We start from the raw sequence: 23,671 nt of genomic DNA on the forward strand, positions 1-23,671 counted from the left end.
ATGTTGGAGCCTTTATAGAGAAAATTAAACAAAATAGACAGACAAGAAAAATGGAAATGGCAAAATAAAGTTGATAAAAAGAGAACCCCAAAAGGTAAGCAAAAAAATGACAAAAAGGAAACAACAAAAAATTGTCTATCCATCTATCTATAGCCAGATCCCATAATGAGTTTGTACTTAGAGAGTTATCTCTAACCTGTTCTTTTTTTTCTTTCTAGGTGAAGATGAACGACACGTGAGTAGCGGCCACACGTGTGAGTATTACACACACACACACACACACACACACACACACACACAATGTTTTATTCGCCCCTGTGTAGAGTATAACTCTCTTGTGTGGGGAGGCTCCTCACATACACTCTTCTCAACAAGGTGGAGTCAAAGGCTTTTTGTCTCATTAACTCTCCTTCTGGAACGATGCAGGAATGTAGAAGTGAAAAAAAGAAAGACAGTGTGATGGTGTGAAGGATGTAGGTGGTAGATTATTAACCCATGGGGATGAAGCAAGGACGAGATGGAAAGAATATTTTGAAAGCCTGATAAATGGGAATAGAGGGAGCAGAGTGGCTGTGAACATGATTGGTTTTAGGGGTGTGCAGAGAAGGAATGCAGTGCCAGGAGACATGACACTCGCACAGGTGAAGAGTGCTGTGAAGCGGCTGAAAAATGGGAAAGCAGCTGGGGTTGATGACGTGTATGCAGAGATGATTAAGTGTAGTGGTGAGAGAGGAATTAAATGCTTGTTGGAGATAAATAAGAAGGCATGGATGAGTGAAACTGTGCCTGCAGAGTGGAAAATGGCTGTGATTGTACCCCTGTAAAAAAATAACAGTGAGTGCATGAATTATCATGGCATAAGTTCACTGAGTGTGGTAGGGAAGGTGTATGGAAGAATTATTACAGAGAAAGTAAGAGAGAAATCAGAAGTCCTAGTAAGTGATAAACAGGGTGGCTTTAGGAGTGCCAGAGGATGTGTGGATCAAATATTTGCAGTGAGACAGATAACAAAGAAAACTTGTGAGAAGGACCATAAGGTGTTTATGGCTTTCATGGATCTGGAAAAAGCATACAACAAAGTGGCTGCATGAGATCAAGTAGTGTCTAGAGTTGTCATTAGGCGACCGAAGACAATGAATGCAAGCATGTCGATGTCTTTGTAATCAGTATCATACAATACAAAAAGGTAGCCAAGACTCAGACCCATACATTCTAAAGGGGGCAACATGGGATTGACTATTACCATTTACTCTCTCCTATCTCTAAATGTTTTGGACTATGATAACATGGTCTTGAATCCCTACACTCCAAAGAGGGGAGTAACTCTTACAGCTTCACGTTTCTTCAGGTGGGAGGGTGAGGGTGCAGGAGAGCCAGGCAGTGAAGAGAGCATGGACTTGTCTGAAGGTGGCAGCAGCAGCAGTGGTACCCTTGCCAACCAGTCTCCCCTCTCAGATCACACATCCATCCCACCTCCTATTTACTCCTACCAGCAGTCTGTTCGAGACCCTCTCAGGTTCCCCATGCAGGTAAGACTTTAGTGATACAGACTGCACTGAGGTAATAATAATGTATACATTGTGTGTGTGTGTGTTTGTGTGTGTGTGTGTGTGTGTGTGTGTGTGTGTTCTTACCTAATTGTATCTTCACAGGAATGAGTCAAACTTGTACTGTCCCATATATTAAACCATTTTTATCATACATATCCTTAACACTTTTCGTACACGTAAGAGTTATATGCGGTGGCTGAATCGGTAGAGAGGCGGCTTGCAGTCCTGATGGACCCAGGATTGAATCCCGGCTGGGGCAGGGAACAGTTTAAGGATTTGAATTTCCTAAAAAGCAGACTTTCCTGATCTACCAGATGACCCGCCGACATGTCATAAAAGTACCCCCGCTAATACCAGTACACCAGTCCTGTATGAGACAGCCCTAGCATGTATTCAATATGGACAGTGGGTGTTAGTGCCAAAGTGGTGACATGTGGAGGTGTAGGAGGACTACTGGGCCTTGAGATAGGCCACTGCCCCCAAGAAATAGGCCCTGAACCTCTGCTCAGAGTCGGACACGTAAAAAAAAAAAAAAAATGGTAATGACTTTTGGGCCATTGCTCTGGCACAGTTGTTATCAAACCATTTTGGAGAGTTTGATCTTTTACTTAACTGTTGACCTGGTATGAATAAATCTATACCAGGCAGTATTAAGTCATTAATGTGGGACTGGACAGAATTGACATCACTAGAGAAGATAGCCTGCCATGGAATGTCAGCAAGATAATCAATGTGCCATTGGGTCACCTTGACAGGTTCAGAATAGGGAGGTCTGGGGGGGCTGACTAATGAGGCTTTGATGAGACTGTGGTCAGAGGATCCAAGTGGTGACAGTACTTCTATCCTGTATTGATCTGGATTATTTGTCTGGAACAGATCCAAGAGATGGGCCTTATGGCCAGGATTATCTGGTATTCTGGTTAGTTGCTTTACCAACTGTGTGAGATTAAATGATTCTGCAAACGGCTCGCACTATAGACCAGCATCGTCAATCCTGGCAGAATGCAATAACCATTCAACATTAAGTACGTTAAAATCACCCAAAATGGTAATCTTGGTGCTAAGAACAAAGTTAAAGTTACTCAACTGTGTGGATATGGAGTCAAATACACTGGGTTCTGAAGAAGCATTGGGGGAGTGATAGACTACACAGACACATTTGGTACTATTTAGATAATTTAGTTTACACAGTGAGTAATCAAAATTAGTTGAGGTGAAGTTTAAAACAGTGTCAACTGCATATTCAGATTTGGTATAACAACAGGTGCCGCCCTTGTTACAGAAGTTTGTGAGGAGATGGTAACCAGGAAAACAAAATGGGGAAATTCAGTAGAGGGAGAAATTTGGGGTTCTGTGAGGAACAAGGCTAGAGAGGATATGGACTGTAGGAAAAAATGAACTGAATTCTAATTGGTACCGAAAGCACGGACACTGGCGAAGAATAAGGCTGCACCTGCTCTTCTCCGCTGACAAGCAAGAACAGAATTTGCAACAGTTGCTGCTGGTACAGTCGCTTCATGGCAACCAGGAGGACCCTGTGCTGCCAGCCCTACCTTGCCGGTGGTGGCAATCAGAGATATCACCTCGTTTGCTGATGTTAATGTAGCGGCCAGTGGTAAAGGGAATGGAAATAGGAGGTGTGATATTTTACGTGCATATAGTATGGTGTAGACAGTTGAAGGTACTGGTATTAAGAGAATATGCTGGCCTACTCTCTGTGTAAATGAAAGCACTGAAAATGTTCAGCAAAGGGGGATGGTAAGGATCAATTCCTGAGGGCTGGTGAAATGAGGGCTTCAGCTCTCCCTGGCACAAGCTTGCCCTCCACCTCAGAAGTGCCGCCCTGTTCAACTGGTGCTACAGTCTACTCCTGGTAAACATTCAAAATAAAGAGTAAAAAATTAAAATAAGGAGTAAGAAATTAAAGTTTCTTATACAACTCTTGAACTTGTTGTGTACAGTAAAGCAGTATAGTGTCAGACAGGTTTTTTCTTTCTTTTAAACTATTCTAATGCTAATCTTCGTTGCTAAACAATTCACCATCAATCTTCCTATAGCAAGACACCTTAATCATGGAAAACATAATCACAAATGAATCATCTCCATGTCATCCTGTCCTCTGCCAAGAGGCTGCTCTCTCTTTCTCCAGCTCATATCCCCTCTCTCATATACCTTTCCACCCCATTCCTTCATCTCATGCATGGTCTCCCACTCCCCCTACCCTCTGCCTCACTGACATTCCCTCTCCTGGTCAGTCTGTCATTCTCCATATTTTCAACAGGGTTAACCATCTCAGTGAACTGCAGACATTAATGCTGTGTTCAAGCAGAATGGGCGCCTGGTGGGCGCTGCGATGGAGGAGGAGGAGGAGATGTTTGCCCTCAGTGGAGCGGAGGCCCCCATCGCACACAGGGGCACACCTCTCAACCTCACACATCCAGAGTACACCCTACCTGACACAGAGATCTATGAGCCAGAAACAGGTAAGGTACAGTTAGACAGGTAATGTATTCCCAGACAGGTTGTGTACAGCCATTTGCAAAACTTTACATCTAATCATCTGCAGCATCCATCTGCAATTCTCACTCCTGTCCTCAGCATCACACACCCGCAGTACACCGTGCCTAACAGAGAAATCTGTCGGCCAGAGACAAGTAATGCACAGTTCCTGACAGTAATACTGATCTTTTTTTTAAATGAACATTTATGAGGTACAGACAGACAGAGACAGCGATCTGTGAACCAGTGACAGGTAAGGTACAACCCTCCCTCCTGCCTCCCCAAGTTCTGCATTTAAAAGCAGGCTTCAAGTTTCTACAGGGTGATTCAATACTCTGATGCCTAAGAATAATGCCAGTACAGCACACCACCATTATCCAATGGGGTTAAATAATGGAAAGTGGATCGGATAATGATTTATGGGATACCGGGACAATTAAAACATGGGTTTAATAAGGCTATGTTTGAGGCCAAGTGGAACCCACACCCTTCCCCCTCTGTAAAAGTAACAACAGCAACCTTAGACATGTGGAGAGAATGGAGAATGAAAGACTGACTAAGAGGGTGTATGTAGGTGAGGTGGAGGGAGGGTGAGGGAGGGGTAGACCAAGGATGAGGTGGAGGGATGGAGTTGAGAGGTATATGAAGGAGGGGAGAGTGAGTTGGGGGGAGGGTAGTCAAATGGTGGGTGACAGAGCGACTTGGAGGCGTTTTGTCTGCGGCCACCCTTTGCGGGATTTGGGCGTCGGGCTATAGATAGATAGAACCTTAGACTGGTCCCTAGACCTCCTTTAATGCCTTAGCTGACTACTTTCCATCACCGTATCACCTATGAGTATGACTGAAAGAGTGATCAGAGGTTGAGTAGATGTAACACACTAACCAAACAGGTGTAACTAAAATTATTGAGTACCAGGTCCTGTTGAGCCATCATCATGGGTCTCTTTGAGGCTGGGGGATAAGTGGTGTTCCAGGGCACTCACTCGTCATTGCATTTGCTCTGGCAAAGAAGAGAAATCTAGTTGACAGGAATAAATGTTTGTTTTGCCAGACAAAATTACTGTGCCTGCAATTCCTACATATTTATTTTATTTTCTGCAAAACAGCTGAGTGGTGAGTGAGGGATGGAGTGACAGTGGTCAGATGGGGAAGAAGTAGATGCAAGGGCTGTGGCTGTAAACACAGCTGACGTTTGTGGGCATAGGAGTCATAATAATTCTGCTGTTCAGTACAATATTTCCTCCCATATCATCTATCTATCTATCTATCTATAGCCCGACGCCCTAATTCCGCAAAGGGTGGCCGCAGACAAAACGCCTCCAAGTCGCTCTGTCACCCACCATTTGACTACCCGCCCCCAACTCACCCCTTCCTCCCTCATATACCGGTACCTCTCAACTTCATCCCTCCACCTCATCCTCGGTCTAACCCTCCCTCTTCCTCCCTCCACCTCACCTACATACACCCTCTTAGTCTTTCACTCTCCATTCTCTCCACATGTCCAAACCACCTCAGTGTATTTCCCCTAATCTTCTCAACCACATCCACATCTACCCCACAATGTTCCTTCTCTTCATTCATCAATCTGTCCCTCCATGTCACTCCACATGCTCCTCTCAAGTAACTCATTTCCACTGCTCTCACTCTTGACTTGTTTCCCTCTTGCAAGGTCCACACCTCACTTCCATACGTCAGGGTAGGGATCACAATACTATCATGCAGTGACTTCTTAACTTACACACTCACCTTCCTATTTCTCATCACTGCTTTCAGTGAACCAACAACCTTCCTTCCCTGCTGTACCCTTTCACATACTTCATCCCCCAAAGTTCCATTCTTACTCATCACACTACCCAAGTACTTGAATGTACTCACATTCTCCATAATAATAATGTAGGAAAGAATAAATTTATGGTCTTCAAGAGGAATGAAGTCAATGAATGTACAGTGAGGTAGGATGACGAGGAAATGGAAAATGTGAGTGCATTTAAGCACGAGTACTTGGGTAGTGTGATGAGTAAGGGTGCGAGTCTGGAGGATGAAGTGCTTGAAAAGGGGCAGCAAGGAAGAGAGGTTGCTGGTTCTTTGAAAGCAGCGATATGAAATAGGGAACTGAGCATGATATTTTAAAAAAGTGCGTGCATGATAGTACTGTATTGTGATGCCAACTCTAACATATGGAAGTGAAGCTTGGACCTTGTTGGAAGGACACAAGTCATGAGTGATGGCAATGGAAATGAGTTATTTGAGAGGAGCATGTGAGGTTACATGGAGAGACAGTCTGACAAATAAGAAAGTAAAAGAGCACTGTGGTGTGGATGTGGATGTGATAGAGAGCATTAGGAGAAATACACTGGGGTGGTTTGGCCATGTGGAGAGGATGGAGAGTGAGAGACTAATGAGGAGAGTGTATGTGAGTGAAGGGGAGAGGGAGGGGGCAGCTGAGGATGAGATGGAGGGATGGAGTGGAGAGGTATATGAGAGAGGAGGTTTTGAGCTAGGAGGAGGGCAGTGAAATGGCGGGGGACTGGGCGACACAGAGGCCATTTGTTTGTGGTCACCCCTTATGGGATTGAGCCATCTGGCAATAGATAGATAGATGGATAGATAGAATAGTAATAATAATACAGTAAAAGTCCTCCAATCCGACCACCAATAATCCGAAAATCCCAATATTCAGAATTTGCCAAGGCAAAAATTTTCTATTTTTTCTGGTGTTTTTCCAATTCTTCTGGGCTATATCTAAGGATTTATCTGGTTTGGACTTGCCCATGGACTTGGATATACGTGCCTTCATCTATTCATCTACACTTCTATGCATTTCCAGTGAGTGAAACAATAATTCATATCATTTATGTGTTTATTTAAAGATCATGTACATATTTGAAATGTTTTCAAAGGCCCCTCTTAATAGTCCTAAAAAAAACAATCAAAAGACCCTCAGTTCCATGTGATTCGTATTAGAGGACATTTACTGTACTGTAATAATAGTAATAACAATACTGATACTAATCCTAATACTACTACTACTACTACTACTATCTATCTTCCTATCTATCAGCTCCCAGTCGCCTTGATCCTGTAAAGGGTAGCCACAAACAAATCACTTCCACGTCACCCTGTCCCTTGCCATTTCACTGCCCTCCCCTCAGCTCACACACCCCTCTCACATACCTCTCTATTCCATCCCTCCATCTCATTCTTGGCCTCCTCCTCCCTCTCCCCTCCTCCACCTCACTCACATACACTCTCCTCATTAGTCTCTCACTCTCCATTGTTTCCACATGGCCAGTGTACCACACCACAATGCTTCTTCACTTCCTCATTTGTCTGTCTCTCCATGTAACTCCACATGCTCCTCTCAGATAACTCATTTCCACTGCTGTCACACTTGACTTGTGTCCTTCCAACAAGGCACAAGCTTTGCTTCCATATGTTACAGCAGGTTTCACAATACTCTCATGGAGCGGCTTTTTTACTTCCATGCTCACTTCTCTATTTTTTATCACCTTTTTCAAAGCACCAGCAACCTTTCTTCCCTGTTGTACCCTTTGAAGTACTTCATCCTCCAAATTTCCACCGTTACTCATCACACTACCCAAGTACTGTACTTAAACAGACTCACATTTTCCATTTCCACATCATCCAACCTCACAGACCATTCAGTGACTTCATTTCTCTCCAATACCAAAACTTTACTTTTCCCTATGTTCACCTTTAGATTCCATTTCTTATACGCTTTCCCAAACTCTTTCACCAAGCCTTGCAGTTCCCCTTTGTCTTTTCTTAACAATACAGTACCGGTATTATCTGCAAACAACAGAACAGGAAGTTTCCAAATGCTGCTCTCTCTCATTAGGGCTGCACCAGTATTCACTTCCCTACCTTGCATCTCTTTTATAATCCTATCCATATACAGATTGAACAATGATGGAGTCATGACACATCCCTGTTTGAATCCAACATTCAGATAGAAAAATTCACTTAGTTCACCATCCACACGCACTGCAGCCTTAGCACCCTCATACATATTCTTCACAGCATTCAGCAGCTTCCCATTTACTCTATTAAGTAAAAGTCCTTCAATCCAACCACCAATAATCTGAATATCCCAATACTCCAAATTTTTTGAGCTGGCAGATAATTTTAAATGCAGTAATAAATATAAGTGTATTAAGTGAAAATTAAGTGAATTACAGTAAGTTACTGTTTAGTTAACTGAGTGAAAACTAAGTTATCAAGTGGATTTTTTCTCTAGGCTTTGTCTGGGCTTTATCAAAGGATTTATCTGGCTTGGACTTGCTCTTGGACTTGGAATAACTGCCTGCAACTATTCAGCTACACCTTTATGCATTTCCAGCGAGTAAAACAATGACCCATATTATATTAAGTGTTTATTTAATGATCATGTACATATTTCTAATGTTTTCTGAGGTCCCTCTCTCTCAAAAAAAAAAAAAAAAAAAGGTGTTCAAAAGACTCTCAGTCCCCTGTCATTCAGATTACAGGACTTTTACTGTATATTTTTAATATTTTCCACATGCTATGTTTATCCATTCTGTCATATACCTTCTCCAAATCCATGAAGGCTGCATACAACTTCTTTCCCTTCTCTAGAAACTTTTCCACTAAAGACCTAAGGATGAGTACCTGATTTACACAACCTCTTCCCTTCCTAAAATCTCCCTCTTCTTCTCCAACTTATTCCTCTGTTATTTCTCTAACTCTGTCAGTAAGCATCCTACCATATACTGTTCCTATTACACAAATACCCCTATGATTGATACACACTTCTTTTTCACCTTTTCCTTTGTACAGGGGAAAAATTATACATGACTTACAATCCTCTAGGATTCTATCTTCCTACCAAGCCAATCTTCACATCTTCCATATCCATTTCACTACTATCTCTTCCCCATGCTTTAGCATTTCACCACACACCTCATCAATTCCTAGAGCTTTCCCCATTTTTACTTACTTCATTGCTTCCACAACTTCCATCCTACTGATCTCTTCCTCCCTTCTCACCTACCTCCTGCTCCCAGCCACTCCCAAGCCACTTATACTCACATTACTTTCATTCTCTATGTTTAACAGTTCCTTAAAGCGTTCTCTCCGTCTACTCACTTTTTCTCCCCTCTCCACCATCAATCTACCATTTTTATCTTCCACTCTCCTTCTAACTTCTCTATCATGATAATAATAATAATAATAATAATAATAATCCATCCATCCATCATCCAATCATGTAATAATAACAATAATAATAATCATCCATCCATCCATCCATCCATCATCTAATCCTGTGTTTCCCCACGAGGAGAGTAGGAGCCCGGGGCAAGGCAGGTTGGTCCTGACATTGATGATGAATGTGACTGGTCGCACTCATCCCTGAGTGGCATTACATGAGCAATAAACCCCAACCATCCCTTGGATATAAATTTCCATCGGCTCAATCCGATTGGAGTGCCTTAATTACCAACTAAACCACAGGTGCCATAATCTGGTTATATAGTTACCACCAAGTGCAGCATTTGGCTTCCTGGTGTACAGGAAATCATTTGGCTTGTCACTCAATGTAGAGTCACCCGCAGACTGAAGGAAGAGGAAAGAAAGAAGGACAGAAGAGGAAGGATGGAAAGAAGGAAGGAGGAGAGGAAAGGGCTGGCACCCGCGAGCAGCATTACACTGAATGAGTGGATGGTGAGTGCCCCCACCTACCACAGAATAATCTATCTATCTATCTATTGCCAGACGCCTCAATCCCGTTTGGGGTGGCCACAAACAAATCGCCTCCAAGTCTCCCTGTCCCCCGCCATTTCACTGCCCTGCTCCCAACTCACACCCCCCTCTCTCATATACCTCTCCACCCCATCCCTCCATCTCATCCTCGGCCTCCCCCTCCCTCTTCCCCCCTCCACCTCACTCACATACACTCTCTTCGTCAGTCTTTCGCCCTCCATCCTCTCCACATGGCCAAACCACCTCAGTGTGTTCCTCATAACGCTTCCTATCACATCCACATCCACACCACAACGCTCCTTTATATCCTCATTCGTCAGCCTGTCTCTCCACGTGACTCCACAGGCTCCTCTTAAATAACTCATTTCCACTGCTCTCACTCTTGACTTGTGTCCTTCCAACAATGTCCAAGCTTCACTTCCGTACGTTAGAGTTGGTATCACAATACTGTCATGTAGTAACTTTTTCACTTCCATGCTCACTTCCCTGTTTCTTATCACTGCTTTCAAGGAACCAGCAACCTTTCTTCCCTGCTGTACCCTTTCAAGCACTTCACACTCCAAACCTCCATCCTTACTCATCACACTACCCAAATACTTAAACGTACTCACATTTTCCAATTCCTCACCATCTAACCTTGCTGTACATTCATTAACTTCACCTCTCTCAAAGACCATCACTTTACTCTTCCCTACATTCACCTTTAGGTTCCGTTTCTTAATAATAATAATAATACCCTTCAGCTTCACACACACCCTGAGTACACCCTTTCTGATATAGAGACAACATGAGAGAGGTTATAATATTCATGCATTGTACATACTCTTCTATATATTCTGTAAATGTTAGTGGACATGGTACATGTATGATGTTAAGCAAGTTACAGACTGAGTTTGATGTAGTGTCAACTGGATGGAGAAAAGAAAAATGCAGTTTTATAAATTTATGCCTACAGAGGAATGTTACTGTGGTCAACAAAATGTCTACTTATTTATCAACAGCATGCCATCATTATATGAATGGGATGCATTTTTGAAAGTGGGTGGGAATGCTCACCATCCACTCACTCAGTGTAGTGCTGCTGTTGGGTGTCTGCCCTTTCCTCTCCTCCATCCTTCTTTCCTTCCATCCTCTTCTGTCTTCCATTCCTTCATTCTTTCCTTGTCTTGCTGCTTATGGGTAACTTTACACTCCTTCTTCTGTCTTTCTTTCCTTCATTCTTTCCTCTTCCTTCTGCCTGTGGGTGACTCTACACTGAGTGACAAGCCAGATGGTTTCCTGTACACCAGGAAATCATTTACTACACTGGGTGCTCCTGGTGGTTTTGTGGGTAATTATTGCACTCCAATCAGATTGAGCCGGTGAAGGTTTATATCCAAGGGGTGATTGGGGTTGAGCATTGAAGGTTTATATCCAGGGGATGGTTGGGGTTGATTGCTCATGTAGTGCTATTCAGGGATGAGTGAGGCTGGTCACTCTTATCTTAAATGTCAGGACCAACTGCCTAGCCCTGGGCTCTTACACTCCTCAAGGGGCAATGTAGGATTGGATGATGGATGGGTGGATGGATTGTATAACAAATGATTTTTTAATGAATTTAGTGTTCTAGCAATGATATAAGTAAGGAAATGAACATACAGGTATAATGAGAAAAATGGGCAATGTAGCAGTGAAAAACACCAATGAAAAAAATGTGCTAAATGTTAGTCATAAAAGCATTTGATCATATAAGTCAATTGTAAAAAACAGTCAATAATTCTAACTACCAATCTGTCTAATCTACTTATTCATCCAGTAAACTAAAGCATCAGTCTATCTGTCAATTTCCCTTCTTGTCAACCCCCAGTGGACTTCCCAAGCTCCCCGACAACCCTCCGATACCTGGTGGAGCCTGGCAGTGAGGAGTGTGGGGCAGTGCGACTTGCAGAGAGGGAAGAAACCTCACAGCCACCTGTCACCCCTACAGAGGACGATTATTCTCTCTACACCGCTGTTGTCTCACCCCCAACTGGCCAGGTCACCCTTAGGAAAGGTAAAGGATCATCATTATTCTCATCATCAACTTAGGATATGTAAAGAATCTTCATCAACATCATCACTCTCATTGTCATCATCATCACTATAAACTTAGGAAGCATAAAGGATCCACCACCACCATCATCATAATCAACTTATAATACATAAAAGACCATCATCATCATCAACTTATAATACATAAAGGACCATCATCATCATCATCACTGCCAACATTATTCATCTGAAAAGGAAGAACGTGGTATTTAAGGTAGAAAATCAGACAAAAAGGGAAAACAGGGATATCATAGGTAAGCAGTATATGAAGAATGATGAAAAAATGGTAATGGTAGACAGTGAAGATATTAAAGATCCCTGGAGAGAGCATTATAACTGTTTGCTGAATGAGGAGTCTGACTGGAACAGGGAAAGTTTAGAGTCAGCAGATCCAAAGTTTGGCCCTTGAACTTTGATTGATGCTGATACTGGGAGCAGAGCGATAGGCAATATGCAGTTGGGGAAGGTGGTGGGTGTTTCTGGATTTACTGCTGAAAAGCTGAAGGCCTCAGGAGATATATATGAGTGGGTTTAGTTGCTGATTTGAAAAACTCAATTATATATCAGTGTGTTGTTCCAGATGACTGGCTGAAGAGTGTGACTGTAAATGTGTACAGTAAACTTTCAATTATCCTGCGTAATTCAGCCAAGCCCTATGCCAAATAAAGTGAAACACCAGATATTGCATAATACCCTCCATCGGCTCGACATTCAGCGTCGAGCAGGATACTGTGTTACTATCCCTGTCGACCCTCTATCCTAAAAACTTTCCCATGAATGATATTGCTTTAACAGAGCTGAGCCAGCAGCACCAGATACTGCCTTCAGCCGTATATTGTGATGACAGATAACTGAAAGTCAGTATCATCTGGACCTCTTTTCCCACCCTAGGGCAGAGTGAGGAGCAGCAATGTCTAGACAGCCCAAATTTGCCCAGTACAATGGTCCATGCTTCCATTCACTCATCATTCAAGCCTCCAGAATCCTGGATCTATCTGATACGTTAAAAACATTCATCACACTCTGTACTTTCACAAAAACGTATCCGATATAATCACTCTGGATGCTGTCACGTTAAAAAGGGGTGCCAAATCCCTGATCATGAGCTTCTTCTCACAACATTCATCAAGCCAGCTCGTTCTCTTGTCAGTTACCTAGCCTCACTGACTTCCATACCTTTCTTCCTCATACACTCATCCACCATACCCCTCCACCTTCTCCTTGGCCTACCTCGCCTCCTCCCTTCTTCAGATTTGCTCAGATATACCTTTTGCACCACTCTATTGTTATCCATTCTCACCATATGACCATACCATCTCAGTGCACTCTCTCTGACTCTGGTGTCCACAGACTTCTTCACTCCACATCGTTCACGAATCATTATTTTGTATCCTATCCACTCTCTGTACTCCACATACAATCCTCAGCAGTCCCATCTCTACCGCTCTCACTCTTGACTTTTCATTTTCATGCCACACCATACTCTCACATCCATATGTTAAAGTTGGCACGAACACTTCTTCATGTTAGCCTCGCACAGCTGCAACACTCAAGCCTCTGTTTGTTATCAAGGTCTTAATAGCACCAGCTTCTTTACTTCCTTGTGTCACTTGACTTTCCACTTTTTTGCACATTTTCCTCTCTTTTCTATCACTGTACCCAGGTACTTGAACTCTCTCACCAATTGCAGTCTTTCTCCATTCACTGTAACATCACACTGGGAGTCACCTTCTTTCTCAATAACCATCACTTTACTCTTTTCTACATTTACTTTCAAGGCACGACAGTCACAGACATCTGCAAAACTCTGCACTAGTCTACTAAGTTCTTGTCCAGTATTTGCAAGCAGTACTCCATCATCAGCATACAACAAATTTGAGATATTCCATCCATCACCATTCAGTACCAATGCCATCCCTCTCTCCATTACTCATGTTTTTACTTCTCTCATCACCCCATCCATATATATACTGAACAACCATGGGGACATCACACAACCTTGTCACACACCCACACCGATCATGAACCATTCACTTAGATGCCCATTTACCCTTACACATGCTTCATTTGCTATCATAAAAACTCTTGATGGCACCTAGCAGTTTCCCAACTACATCGTACATGTGCAAAATCTTCCACAATCCTTCTCTATCTACTTTGCTGTATGCTTTTTCCAGATCCTTGAATGCCATAAACACCTTAAAGTCCTTCTCACAAGCCTTCTCCACTATTTGTCTCACAGCAAATATTTGATCCACACATTCTCTGGCACTCCTAAAGCCACCCGTTCACCACTCACTAGGACTTCTGATATCTTTCTTACTTTCTCTATAATAATTCTTCCAAATACCTCCCCTACCACACTTAATAAACTTATGCCACAATAATCCTTGTACCCACTTTGCTCAACTACCGGGGTACAGTCACAGCCTTTTTCCAATCTGCTGGCACAGTTTCACTCATCCATGCCTTCTTACATATCTCCAAAAAGCACTTCATTCTGCTCTCTCCACTACACTTAATTATCTCTGCATACACCTCAACTACTTTCCCATGTTTCAGCCACTTCACAGCATTCTTCACCTGTGCAAGTGTCACGTTTCCTATCACTGCATTCCTCTGCGCATCCTCAATCATGTTTACAGTGGCTCTGCTCTCTCTATATTTATTCACCAAGCTTTCAAAATATTCTCTCCCTCTTGTCCCTACTTCATCCCCATGGGTTAAAAATCTACCACTTACATCCTTCACTCTTTCACATATCTTTCCACTGTCACTTCTACATTTCTGCACCTCTTTCCAGTATAACTTCCTATTTTCAGAGGAATTTGCATTCATTTTTCTTCCTTGATCATCATTTATCTCCTTTTCCTCTTCACTAGTCTCTTTTCATGCTTCTTGCACTCAATATATTCAGTTCTTATTTCAATTGAACCCCTGTCCTTTAACCACTCCAGCCACTTTATTCTCTTTTCCTTCACTGCTCTCTTAATCTCTTCACGTCACCATGCTGTACCTTTCTTCTTTGTTGTTACTCTTGCCACACCACACACCACTTCAGCATTCCTAACTAAGCAATCCCTATATGCATTCTACAGGCTGTCCAGATCCATTTCATTCCAATATACTGATTCTAACTCCTCCCCTACTTTGGTCCTGTATTCATCCATTTCTTTGATCCTCAGATTCTCGACTTTCAGACTTTCTCCCTGACTGCTCCTCTCTCTCCTGGTCCACCTCACTCCTTTCAGCTTGATCTTGCATACCACAATCATATGATCTGACAGACCACATCGTCCTCTTACTGCCTTCGTATCAGCAACCATTCCCAGCATCGACCTCCACAAGCACATAATCAGTCAGGCTTCATTCAACTTGATCCCCATTCCCTCTATACCATGTATATTTATGTGCATCTCTGTGTTTGAAATACGAGTTACAAATGCAGGACCTCCTTTCCTGACATATATCCTTCAGTTGCTTCCCGTTATCAATTTCTCCTGGTACTCCATTACAACCCATTATGTCATCCTCAGGACCAGTGCCTACTCTTCCATTCATATTGCCCATTACAATCACTTTCTAGCTCCTAGGCATTTCTCCCACTGCTTCATCCAGCTCATTCCAAAACCTGTCTTTCTCTCTCTCACTCCTGTCATCACACTGTGCATATGCTAGAATCACAGCGGCAGCCACTTTCACCTTCTCAAACTTGAACATGACATACATACATCTCAAGGTGACACATTTGTAATCTCTCATTCCATTCTGCCACACCTCATTCATCAACAAAGCAACTCCTTCCTTGCATCTTCCTCGCCCATTCATGCCTGACCTCACACACTTTACACCCTCCCACTCCTCCACTGCACACCCTTTCATCTTTGTTTCACACAATGTCATCATGGCATATCTCGCACTCTTGAACACATTCACCACTTCCGCCCTCTTGCTGTCCTGATTCACACCTCTCACATTCCACATGGCCATGAAACCTGTCCATTTGGTTGGGGTCCTTGGCTGGTATTGGGTCCTCTGAGGCTCTCCAAAACATTTGCCATGATAAGTGATTTTTGATAGGGGAATCTGGGGTATACTTAACCTTGCCAAAAACCCCAGTTATATGGTTACCACCCAGTGTAGTAAATGGTTTCCAGGGTACAGGAAACCTTTAGGCTTGTCACTCAGTGTAGAGACCATAGGGCATCCCTACACTGAGTGACAGGATGATTGTCCCCCCCCATCTACCACAAAAGTTAACTGTATATATCAACAGTATATTAGAAACAGAGATACAATGGTACATTATATCAGACACACACATAAAATCTAGGGGGGCCTACTTAACCAAAGAAAATACAGGGCTATGTGTATTTATGAATCCAATCCCAAGGTGGGATTCTCAAACACATTTGCAATCAATTCCCTGTTATAACTTATATGTATTTTACAGGAAGAACCAGAGATATGAGAGATTCTGTACTGCCCTTTTCTTGTTCTTCCCTCAAAAAATATATATATTAACCTATGATAATATCTCTCATAACCAAGATTTCTTTTTCTGGGAAGAACAAGAGACATGGGAAGACACTGTACTGTCCTTTCTTTGTCCTTCCTGGGAATACATATCACAGTTACAACAGGGCCTTGATCATAAATACAGTTATGTTCAAGAATCTCACTCCCAGTTTCTTATTTTTGAGCATCTCTTCTACAGAGCGTCCGTCAAGCTTGGAGGTGACCCGGAAGAAACGTTTAACAGTGACAGAGGAGCTTCTGACAGTGGCGGTGGAGGACGACCAACACTCCCTCTCCTCCCTCAGCCAACACACCAATGACGATGATGACGACGACGACGATGACGCACAGATGCTCTCACATGATGAGTTCACTGATATGCTTATGCCAGATGACATAGACACACCGGATGAACTAGAGGAATCCATCATGGAGCGTGAGTTTTTTTTTCTCTTTTTCTTTATGTGTTAACTCTGGGCAAAGGATTAACAGCCATTTCATCGTGTCTGACCATGGGCACAGGCTTACCTTAACCCATTCTGTTACATCAAGCAGTCCTCCTACATTTTGCATACCTCCATAATTATGTCATCACCTGGTCTGAATATATCAAAGGGTTATATGAAATAATGACAATCACGCACAGGTGCTTTCACAAGACAAGTTCATTGATGATGCAGACACACTAGATGTACGGCAGGAATCCATTATGGAATGTAAGTATTGCTAAGAGCTGTTTGGTTACAACAAAAGGTTACATGAAAAGAACCTATGTGACAGTGATGAAGATGATACACAGATGCTTTCATGTGGCGAGTTCACCAATGTGCTCACCCGTGTTGACACAGATACACTGGATGAACTGTGAAATCCAGGGGCATCTGCAGGATTTTTGTAAGTGGGGGCAAAATAAAAGAAATTATACATATATGTGCCGACCGAACATATAATTCACTATAAAATATAGTATCAAGATGTACTTAAATTGCAGGCGAAAAGTCTTCATATGCTGATGTGCTATAACTCAAAGGAACGAAAATATACGTGACGTCCGGAAAAGTTCCAGACACACTTTGGAATTCTAAGGTGGGGCAACTGCCCCCCTTGCCCCCCTCTCCAGACACCCATGGTGAAATCCATCATGGGGTGTGAGTATTGCTGACTGACAATTGGTCTGGCAGTATCAAAAGGTTGCATGGTTCTGGATAGGGATGACTTCACAAGGTGACACCAGTGTAATGGGGTGATACTACTGCCCAGTTGTACAAGCCCTCCCAGTCTTCCTATCCCCTGAAAGGAGGATGATTGAATGCAAGGGCAACTTCAACCTGCAATTTACTGGGTTCTTGTCCTTTTTTTTTTTTTTTTTTTCTAAACAAAAGACAAACAGAGGAAGGAAAAACCAAACAAAACAAAATATCATACACCAAATTACAGGTATCCTCCATTCATAAAAACTCTGCAACAGTTTGACTTAAACTGCTGAAGGCTGAAGTCTTGGGGAAAAATCTGGGGAATCAAGTTCCAGAGAGAAGTAGTTTGGAGAATAAAGGAATTCTGATATGCAGAAGTTCTACAATATGGCAGTGTGACAGTCAAATCATGGTGCTACCAGATGCCCATGTAGCACAGGGGAATGTATGGAGAGGTGGCACAATGGATGCAACTTTGTCTGAGAATTTGCCATAAAAGTATCTGTAAAATAATTCAAGGGAGGCAATACTTTGTCTTACTTGTAAGAGAGGTAGTTAATTTATAATTGCAGGATTATTAATTATTCTTATAGCTTTGCTCTGAATTTTGTCCAGTTGTTTTAGTGGAACATCTCCACATCCACTCCACATGGGAAAGCATTATTTATGCTGAGACTGCACATGACTTGCAAATTACAGCTAACTGCTCATTAGGGTAGACATTATGGATTTTGTATGAAAATCCAAGTTTCTTTGAAGCAGTTTTATAGCATGTGACCTTGCATGAATTTCATGAATCTATAGTTATTAGGCAGGAATGCGTCCCCTTGGTTATTCACCTAAAATAAATGCACTACAGTGATAAGTTCCATAATATCACAGTTTTTTCCATGCAGCCAGTAGGATATATAAGGTACATGCACAAGCAAAATGATGCCATGTTTCCTCTCGTGGAATCGTCATACCATACAGGGTTGATCAGGGTATTACTTATGTTTTATATGAACTGGCAACTAAATTAAGTGCCAAAACTAGCTAATTACTTTCCTACAGTTGCTGATAACTGCTGAAAAAAGATATCAGAGATGTTCGGTAAGCTTTGTAACAATATAAATGTCTCAACCTGGACTCTAACAATTTGTCAAAGTTTCATGCCTGAGAATGATGATTATGTGCCTTGTTACAGAGCTTGTAATCACATACCACTCTCATGGTAGTATCTCCCGAGTTGATGGTAGCCATCCATCTACTACCGAAATAGGGAAATTGGCAAGTGAGCTTTACAGGTGACAAAAGAACTTTAACACTCAATCTTTCTGTAACTTACAGTGGCTTTATTTGGAAAAAAAAAAAAAAAAAAAAAAAACTGGTGTTGTTGTGCCATCATGCTCATCTGAAACATGAACCCAGTGGACTGCAGGTGTACATTGTCCTTCCCCTGCAGTCCATCAACCTCTTTTCAGGGGATAGGATGAGAGTTCAGGGGCATTAGCATTATCAGGCAGTGGAGTTGCCTGGTTATATCAGTGACACAACATGAAGACATCCCTTCTCCAAAAAAAAAAAAAAAAAAAAAGAAGAAGAAAAAAGAATAGATAACAAGACCCTTCTATCTTGATTCAGGTCTGGGTCCTCAGCCAAGGATAGAGCCACTACCTGAGTACACAGCAGTGCAGGAAACCAGTGAGGAACGGTCATGGCGATCAGTTGTCATATCTGGAATTGAACGGAGGATTGACATGAAGGTCAGTACATCATCATTTATCCATCATCCAATCTTTTATTGCCCCACCAGGAACATAGGGACCCTGGGTTGGTCTACTTAATTCCTGATTTTTGAAGTGAGAATGACCAATCTATTGTCCCAGAATGGTATTGTGTGAGCAGTAAACCCCATCCACCCATAATACGCACTGTACACCTTTATGAGCAACATCTGCTTGGATACTTTCAGTCAGTATATCTGTATAACCAAATGGTTTTTGGTGGCTTAGTGGGTTAAGGCACTGTTACCAGATGGAGCCTCTATGGGTTTCATCTGAGGAGGGAGTTGGGGGCTCTTTGCTTGCACAATGCCACTCACGGGAAAGTGGGGCTGGTCACCATTGCCTATAAATATTAGGAATGGGTAGCCTATGCCTGGGCCTCAGGGCTCCTTTTTATATGGGCAAAATGGGATTGCATGATGGTACATTTATTGCAAGAAATGTTAAATGACCTGAACAGAGAAAGGCTCAAAGTAGGGCTAAAGATGAACTGGACTAAAACTACTGTAATGTGTAATCTTCACACACCAAAGAGCATCATCAGTATACCAGAAGAAATTCTTGAAGTAGTCAAGGAGTACAGTTACTTGGGGCAAATACTAAAATTAATGATAGACCCTTGGTTTAGGTTATCAAGAAAAAGTCTCTGTGACTCAGACTTCACCCTGTATACCTCTCTTCTAGCCCTACGCTTGGCAGCCAAGTATTCCTCCTTGTTATCATCCTTCTTCCATTCCCAGAAAAGTCTTTTCATCTTAATTGCAGCTTCTACACCCTCATCCCACCACCAAGCTACTTTATGTCTTGGTGGTCCTCTTGTCCAACCACACATTACATCAGTAACTTTCAAGAGATTGTTCTTAAGGGCTCTGTACTGTTCATTAACGCCTCGGTCTACGACTCCTTGTTCAGCCACCACTCTCCTCAACTCGCTATAGAAGACATCCCTTACTACTTGATTTTCCAGCTTCCATATTTTCCTCCTAGGTACATAAGTCCTCTTTTTCATCACTTGTTCTTTAAACACCATATCACAAATCAATAGCTTGTGCTGCACCACACACTCCTCACGTCCTCTCTCTCTCTCTCTCTCTATATATATATATATACAATATATTATGCATATACAGCAAACTCTCTTGTATGTGCTGCCACATCTTCTAGAATGCATCATTATCTGTCACAGCAAATGGAGGCAAATTTAAAAAAACTTACAGGATGCTCAAAATTAGAAATCCATGCCATCCGATGGGAGTCCTGCCCCTCAGACACTGCCGTAAGTCTCATCACCAAAACACCGCTTTTGATGTTGCGAAATTTGGCAATTTTCTAATTTGTTAACTGTATGTCGCTGTAGCTTACTTACGTTCAGCATTAATTATATAAATTTTCCTCGTCTTCAATACGTTTCATACTCATATTTCCTAGAGTATCTCGTCCCAAAATGGATGATTTGTTGGTTCTCCCCCCCTCTCCCAAGGCCATCACTCTCACTGTAAGGATTGTGACTGCAAGGTGGAGTCAGAATCCCAGGAGCATGAATGGTGAGTGAATGAGAGTGCAGCCTAGTTAACTAGGCAGAAATTAGATAGTTCTCCCTCTAGTTTATTACAGTAGTGTTTTTTATTGCTCTCTTAAACCCTACCTCACCCCACCCTTGTATGGGAAAAGAGGTTGGGATGATGATGATGATGATGGTGATGATAATGTTGCAGGTGATTGAGCCGTACAAGAAAGTGTTGAGCCACGGGGGTTACTATCCAGGGGCTAATGAGGCCATCATCGTCTTTTCTGCCTGCTTCCTCCCTGACAGGTCACGCAAAGACTATGATTATGTCATGGACAACCTCTTCATGTAAGTTTTCTTCCAGCTTGAATGAAATTACTGTATTTTATAATAATGTAGGCCTAATGCTGGAACAGTGATTTATATGGAAATATAAATAAAGTATCAGCTACTTATATATGACTGGTACTGCTAACTTACACAATGGAAATACAAGTACAGTATATGAAACTTATATAAAGTCTTAATAAAATGTATAATTGAAACTTATCAAGGGTGATCCATGTATTATGCAACCAAAGTTCATGTGTTGCTGGGACAGCTCAGTCAGCAATACTATATCCTTTTTACTCTAACTTGGCCTAAAACTACCATGTCAACATCATTAATGATGAGTTGTAACAATAAATTAACACTAGAATATGATGTCACCTATAAAGATATGCTATGAAAAGGATGTTCAGGTGTAGTATTGTCTTTTTCTCCCACTAGCAACATGAAATAAGTCACTTAAGGGACAAAAATCTGAGCCATGTTATAGTAAAAATAGTATAGTGCATACCCTGCATCATTTTCTACTTCCCATAGCCTTTTTCATGCCTTTTACTGTTTATTCTATTATGTTCACTGACTGTACAGTTAATTAATAATTTCATGAGGCAGCCAAAATGACTTTGTTCCTCACATTAGTAGACAGTCCTTCCTGCAACAGACAAGACTGGAGAGCACAATAGATGGACCACCTAATACATTAATGGCACAAAGGTATATGAAACTTATATATTACTTGTACAGGTATGTGCTGACAACACTAGACCAGTTAATTGCAGAGGACTACATACTAATCTATCTACACGGGGCCACAACACGAGGCAACATGCCTTCCTTTGCATGGCTTAAGGTAATTATTATGCAATGTATCATGTGATGGAAAGTATTATGAGAAATACCTTGAGAAGGTCTGGCCATTTGGAGGGAATGGAGAAGAGACACTGACTAGCAGAGTGTAGGTGAGGTGGAAGGGGATGGGGGAGGCTGAGGATGAGATGGAAGGAAGGACTGGAGAGGTATATATATATATATATATATATATATATATATATATATATATATATGTATATATTATATATATATATATATATTATATATATATATATATATATATATATATATATATATATATTCAATTACTTGGGTAGTGTCTTGAGTAAGGATGGAACTTTGGGGGATGAAGTGCGTGAAAGGGTACAGCAGGGAAGGAAGGTTGTTGGTTCACTGAAAGCAGTGATGAGAAATAGGGAGTTGAGTATGGAAGTTAAGAAGTCACTGCATGATAGTATTGTGATCCCTACCCTGATGTATGGAAGCGAGGCGTGGACCTTGCAAGAGGGGAACAAGTCAAGAGTGGGAGCAGTGGAAATGAGTTACTTGAGAGGAGCATGTGGAGTGACATGGTGGGACAGGTTGACGAATGAAGAAGTGAAGGAACGTTGTGGGGTGGATGTGGATGTGGTTGACAAGATTAGGAGAAATACACTGAGGTGGTTTGGACATGTGGAGAGAATGGAGAATGAAAGACTGACTAAGAGGGTGTATGTAGGTGAAGTGGAGGGAGGGAGAGGGAGGGGTAGACCGAGGATGAGGTGGAGGGACGGAGTTGAGAGGTATATGGGGGGGGGGGTGAGTTGGAGGGAGGGTAGTCAAATGGTGGGTGACAGAGCGACTTGGAGGCGTTTTGTCTGCGGCCACTCTTTGCTGGATTAGGGCGTCGGGCTATAGATAGATAGATAGATCTATCGGTGGATAAATCAATAATTATATGGTGTCACGGTAGGGTCAGGCTCCATATTACCTCACCCTTACCAGCTTACTTCGGCATTTGTCATGTTAATATACATAATACGTTCACTGTTATGTCCATCCACCTCTCTCATTCTCCTCATCTCACCCTGTTTACTCCCCTCTCATCATCATCATCATCATCATCATCATCATCATCATATTTCCCAGTTCTGTATTATATAACCATTTTTTTTTTTTTTTTTTTTTTTTACATACTACATAAATGTAAGATGTGTTGTACTTCATGAATATAGGATATGGCTGTATGATAGGCCAGCCAGTTGCAAGTAATGGTGTGTGTGTGTGTGTGTGTGTGTGTGTGTGTGTGTGTGTGTGTAATTCACCGGGTCGGTCAGGATCACTTGATGGTCGTGATCGTCAGCTTTTACCCTCCCGGAAGGGAGCTGAGAGCTCATATAGTCCGATCTAAGGGCAAGGCTGTGACCACACACGCACACACCAGTCCCCTTGCTCTAGGGGGACAGTAACCACCCACTTCGTCAGTGAAACTTTTCGCAACGTGTGTGTGTGTGTGTGTGTGTGTGTGTGTGTGTGTGTAAACTTAACCCATTAGCTGTGGTGGCTTCTCTTCAGTTAACATAAAATCGCTTACTGTATGCTGAAGTATATATACATATATATTTATTTTCCGGTCACAGCGTTCATCTAGCACGTCATATACTGTTCAGTTCTGCCGAGTTGCTC

General features: G+C 42.1%; 1 protein-coding gene across 1 annotated transcript in view; it reads left to right on the forward strand.

Annotated features, from left to right (window-relative positions):
- The first annotated feature begins 219 nt into the window (after positions 1-219).
- Positions 220-23,671, forward strand: part of LOC145390047 (uncharacterized) — a 92,174-nt gene continuing 68,722 nt past the window's right edge. Inside the window, exons 1-8 of the mRNA XM_080265125.1 lie at positions 220-235; positions 1,349-1,529; positions 3,880-4,033; positions 11,638-11,823; positions 16,579-16,815; positions 19,196-19,317; positions 21,054-21,193; positions 21,920-22,025. Coding sequence (XP_080121251.1) covers positions 225-235; positions 1,349-1,529; positions 3,880-4,033; positions 11,638-11,823; positions 16,579-16,815; positions 19,196-19,317; positions 21,054-21,193; positions 21,920-22,025 — 1,137 coding nt within the window. The 5' untranslated portion in view covers positions 220-224. The remainder of the gene's footprint in view (positions 236-1,348; positions 1,530-3,879; positions 4,034-11,637; positions 11,824-16,578; positions 16,816-19,195; positions 19,318-21,053; positions 21,194-21,919; positions 22,026-23,671) is intronic.

The sequence above is a fragment of the Coenobita brevimanus genome, unplaced genomic scaffold, assembly GCF_032717465.1.
Source record: "Coenobita brevimanus isolate Jiangsu-jjx unplaced genomic scaffold, ASM3271746v2 jjx.HiC_scaffold_2773, whole genome shotgun sequence".
Lineage (NCBI taxonomy): Eukaryota > Metazoa > Arthropoda > Malacostraca > Decapoda > Coenobitidae > Coenobita > Coenobita brevimanus.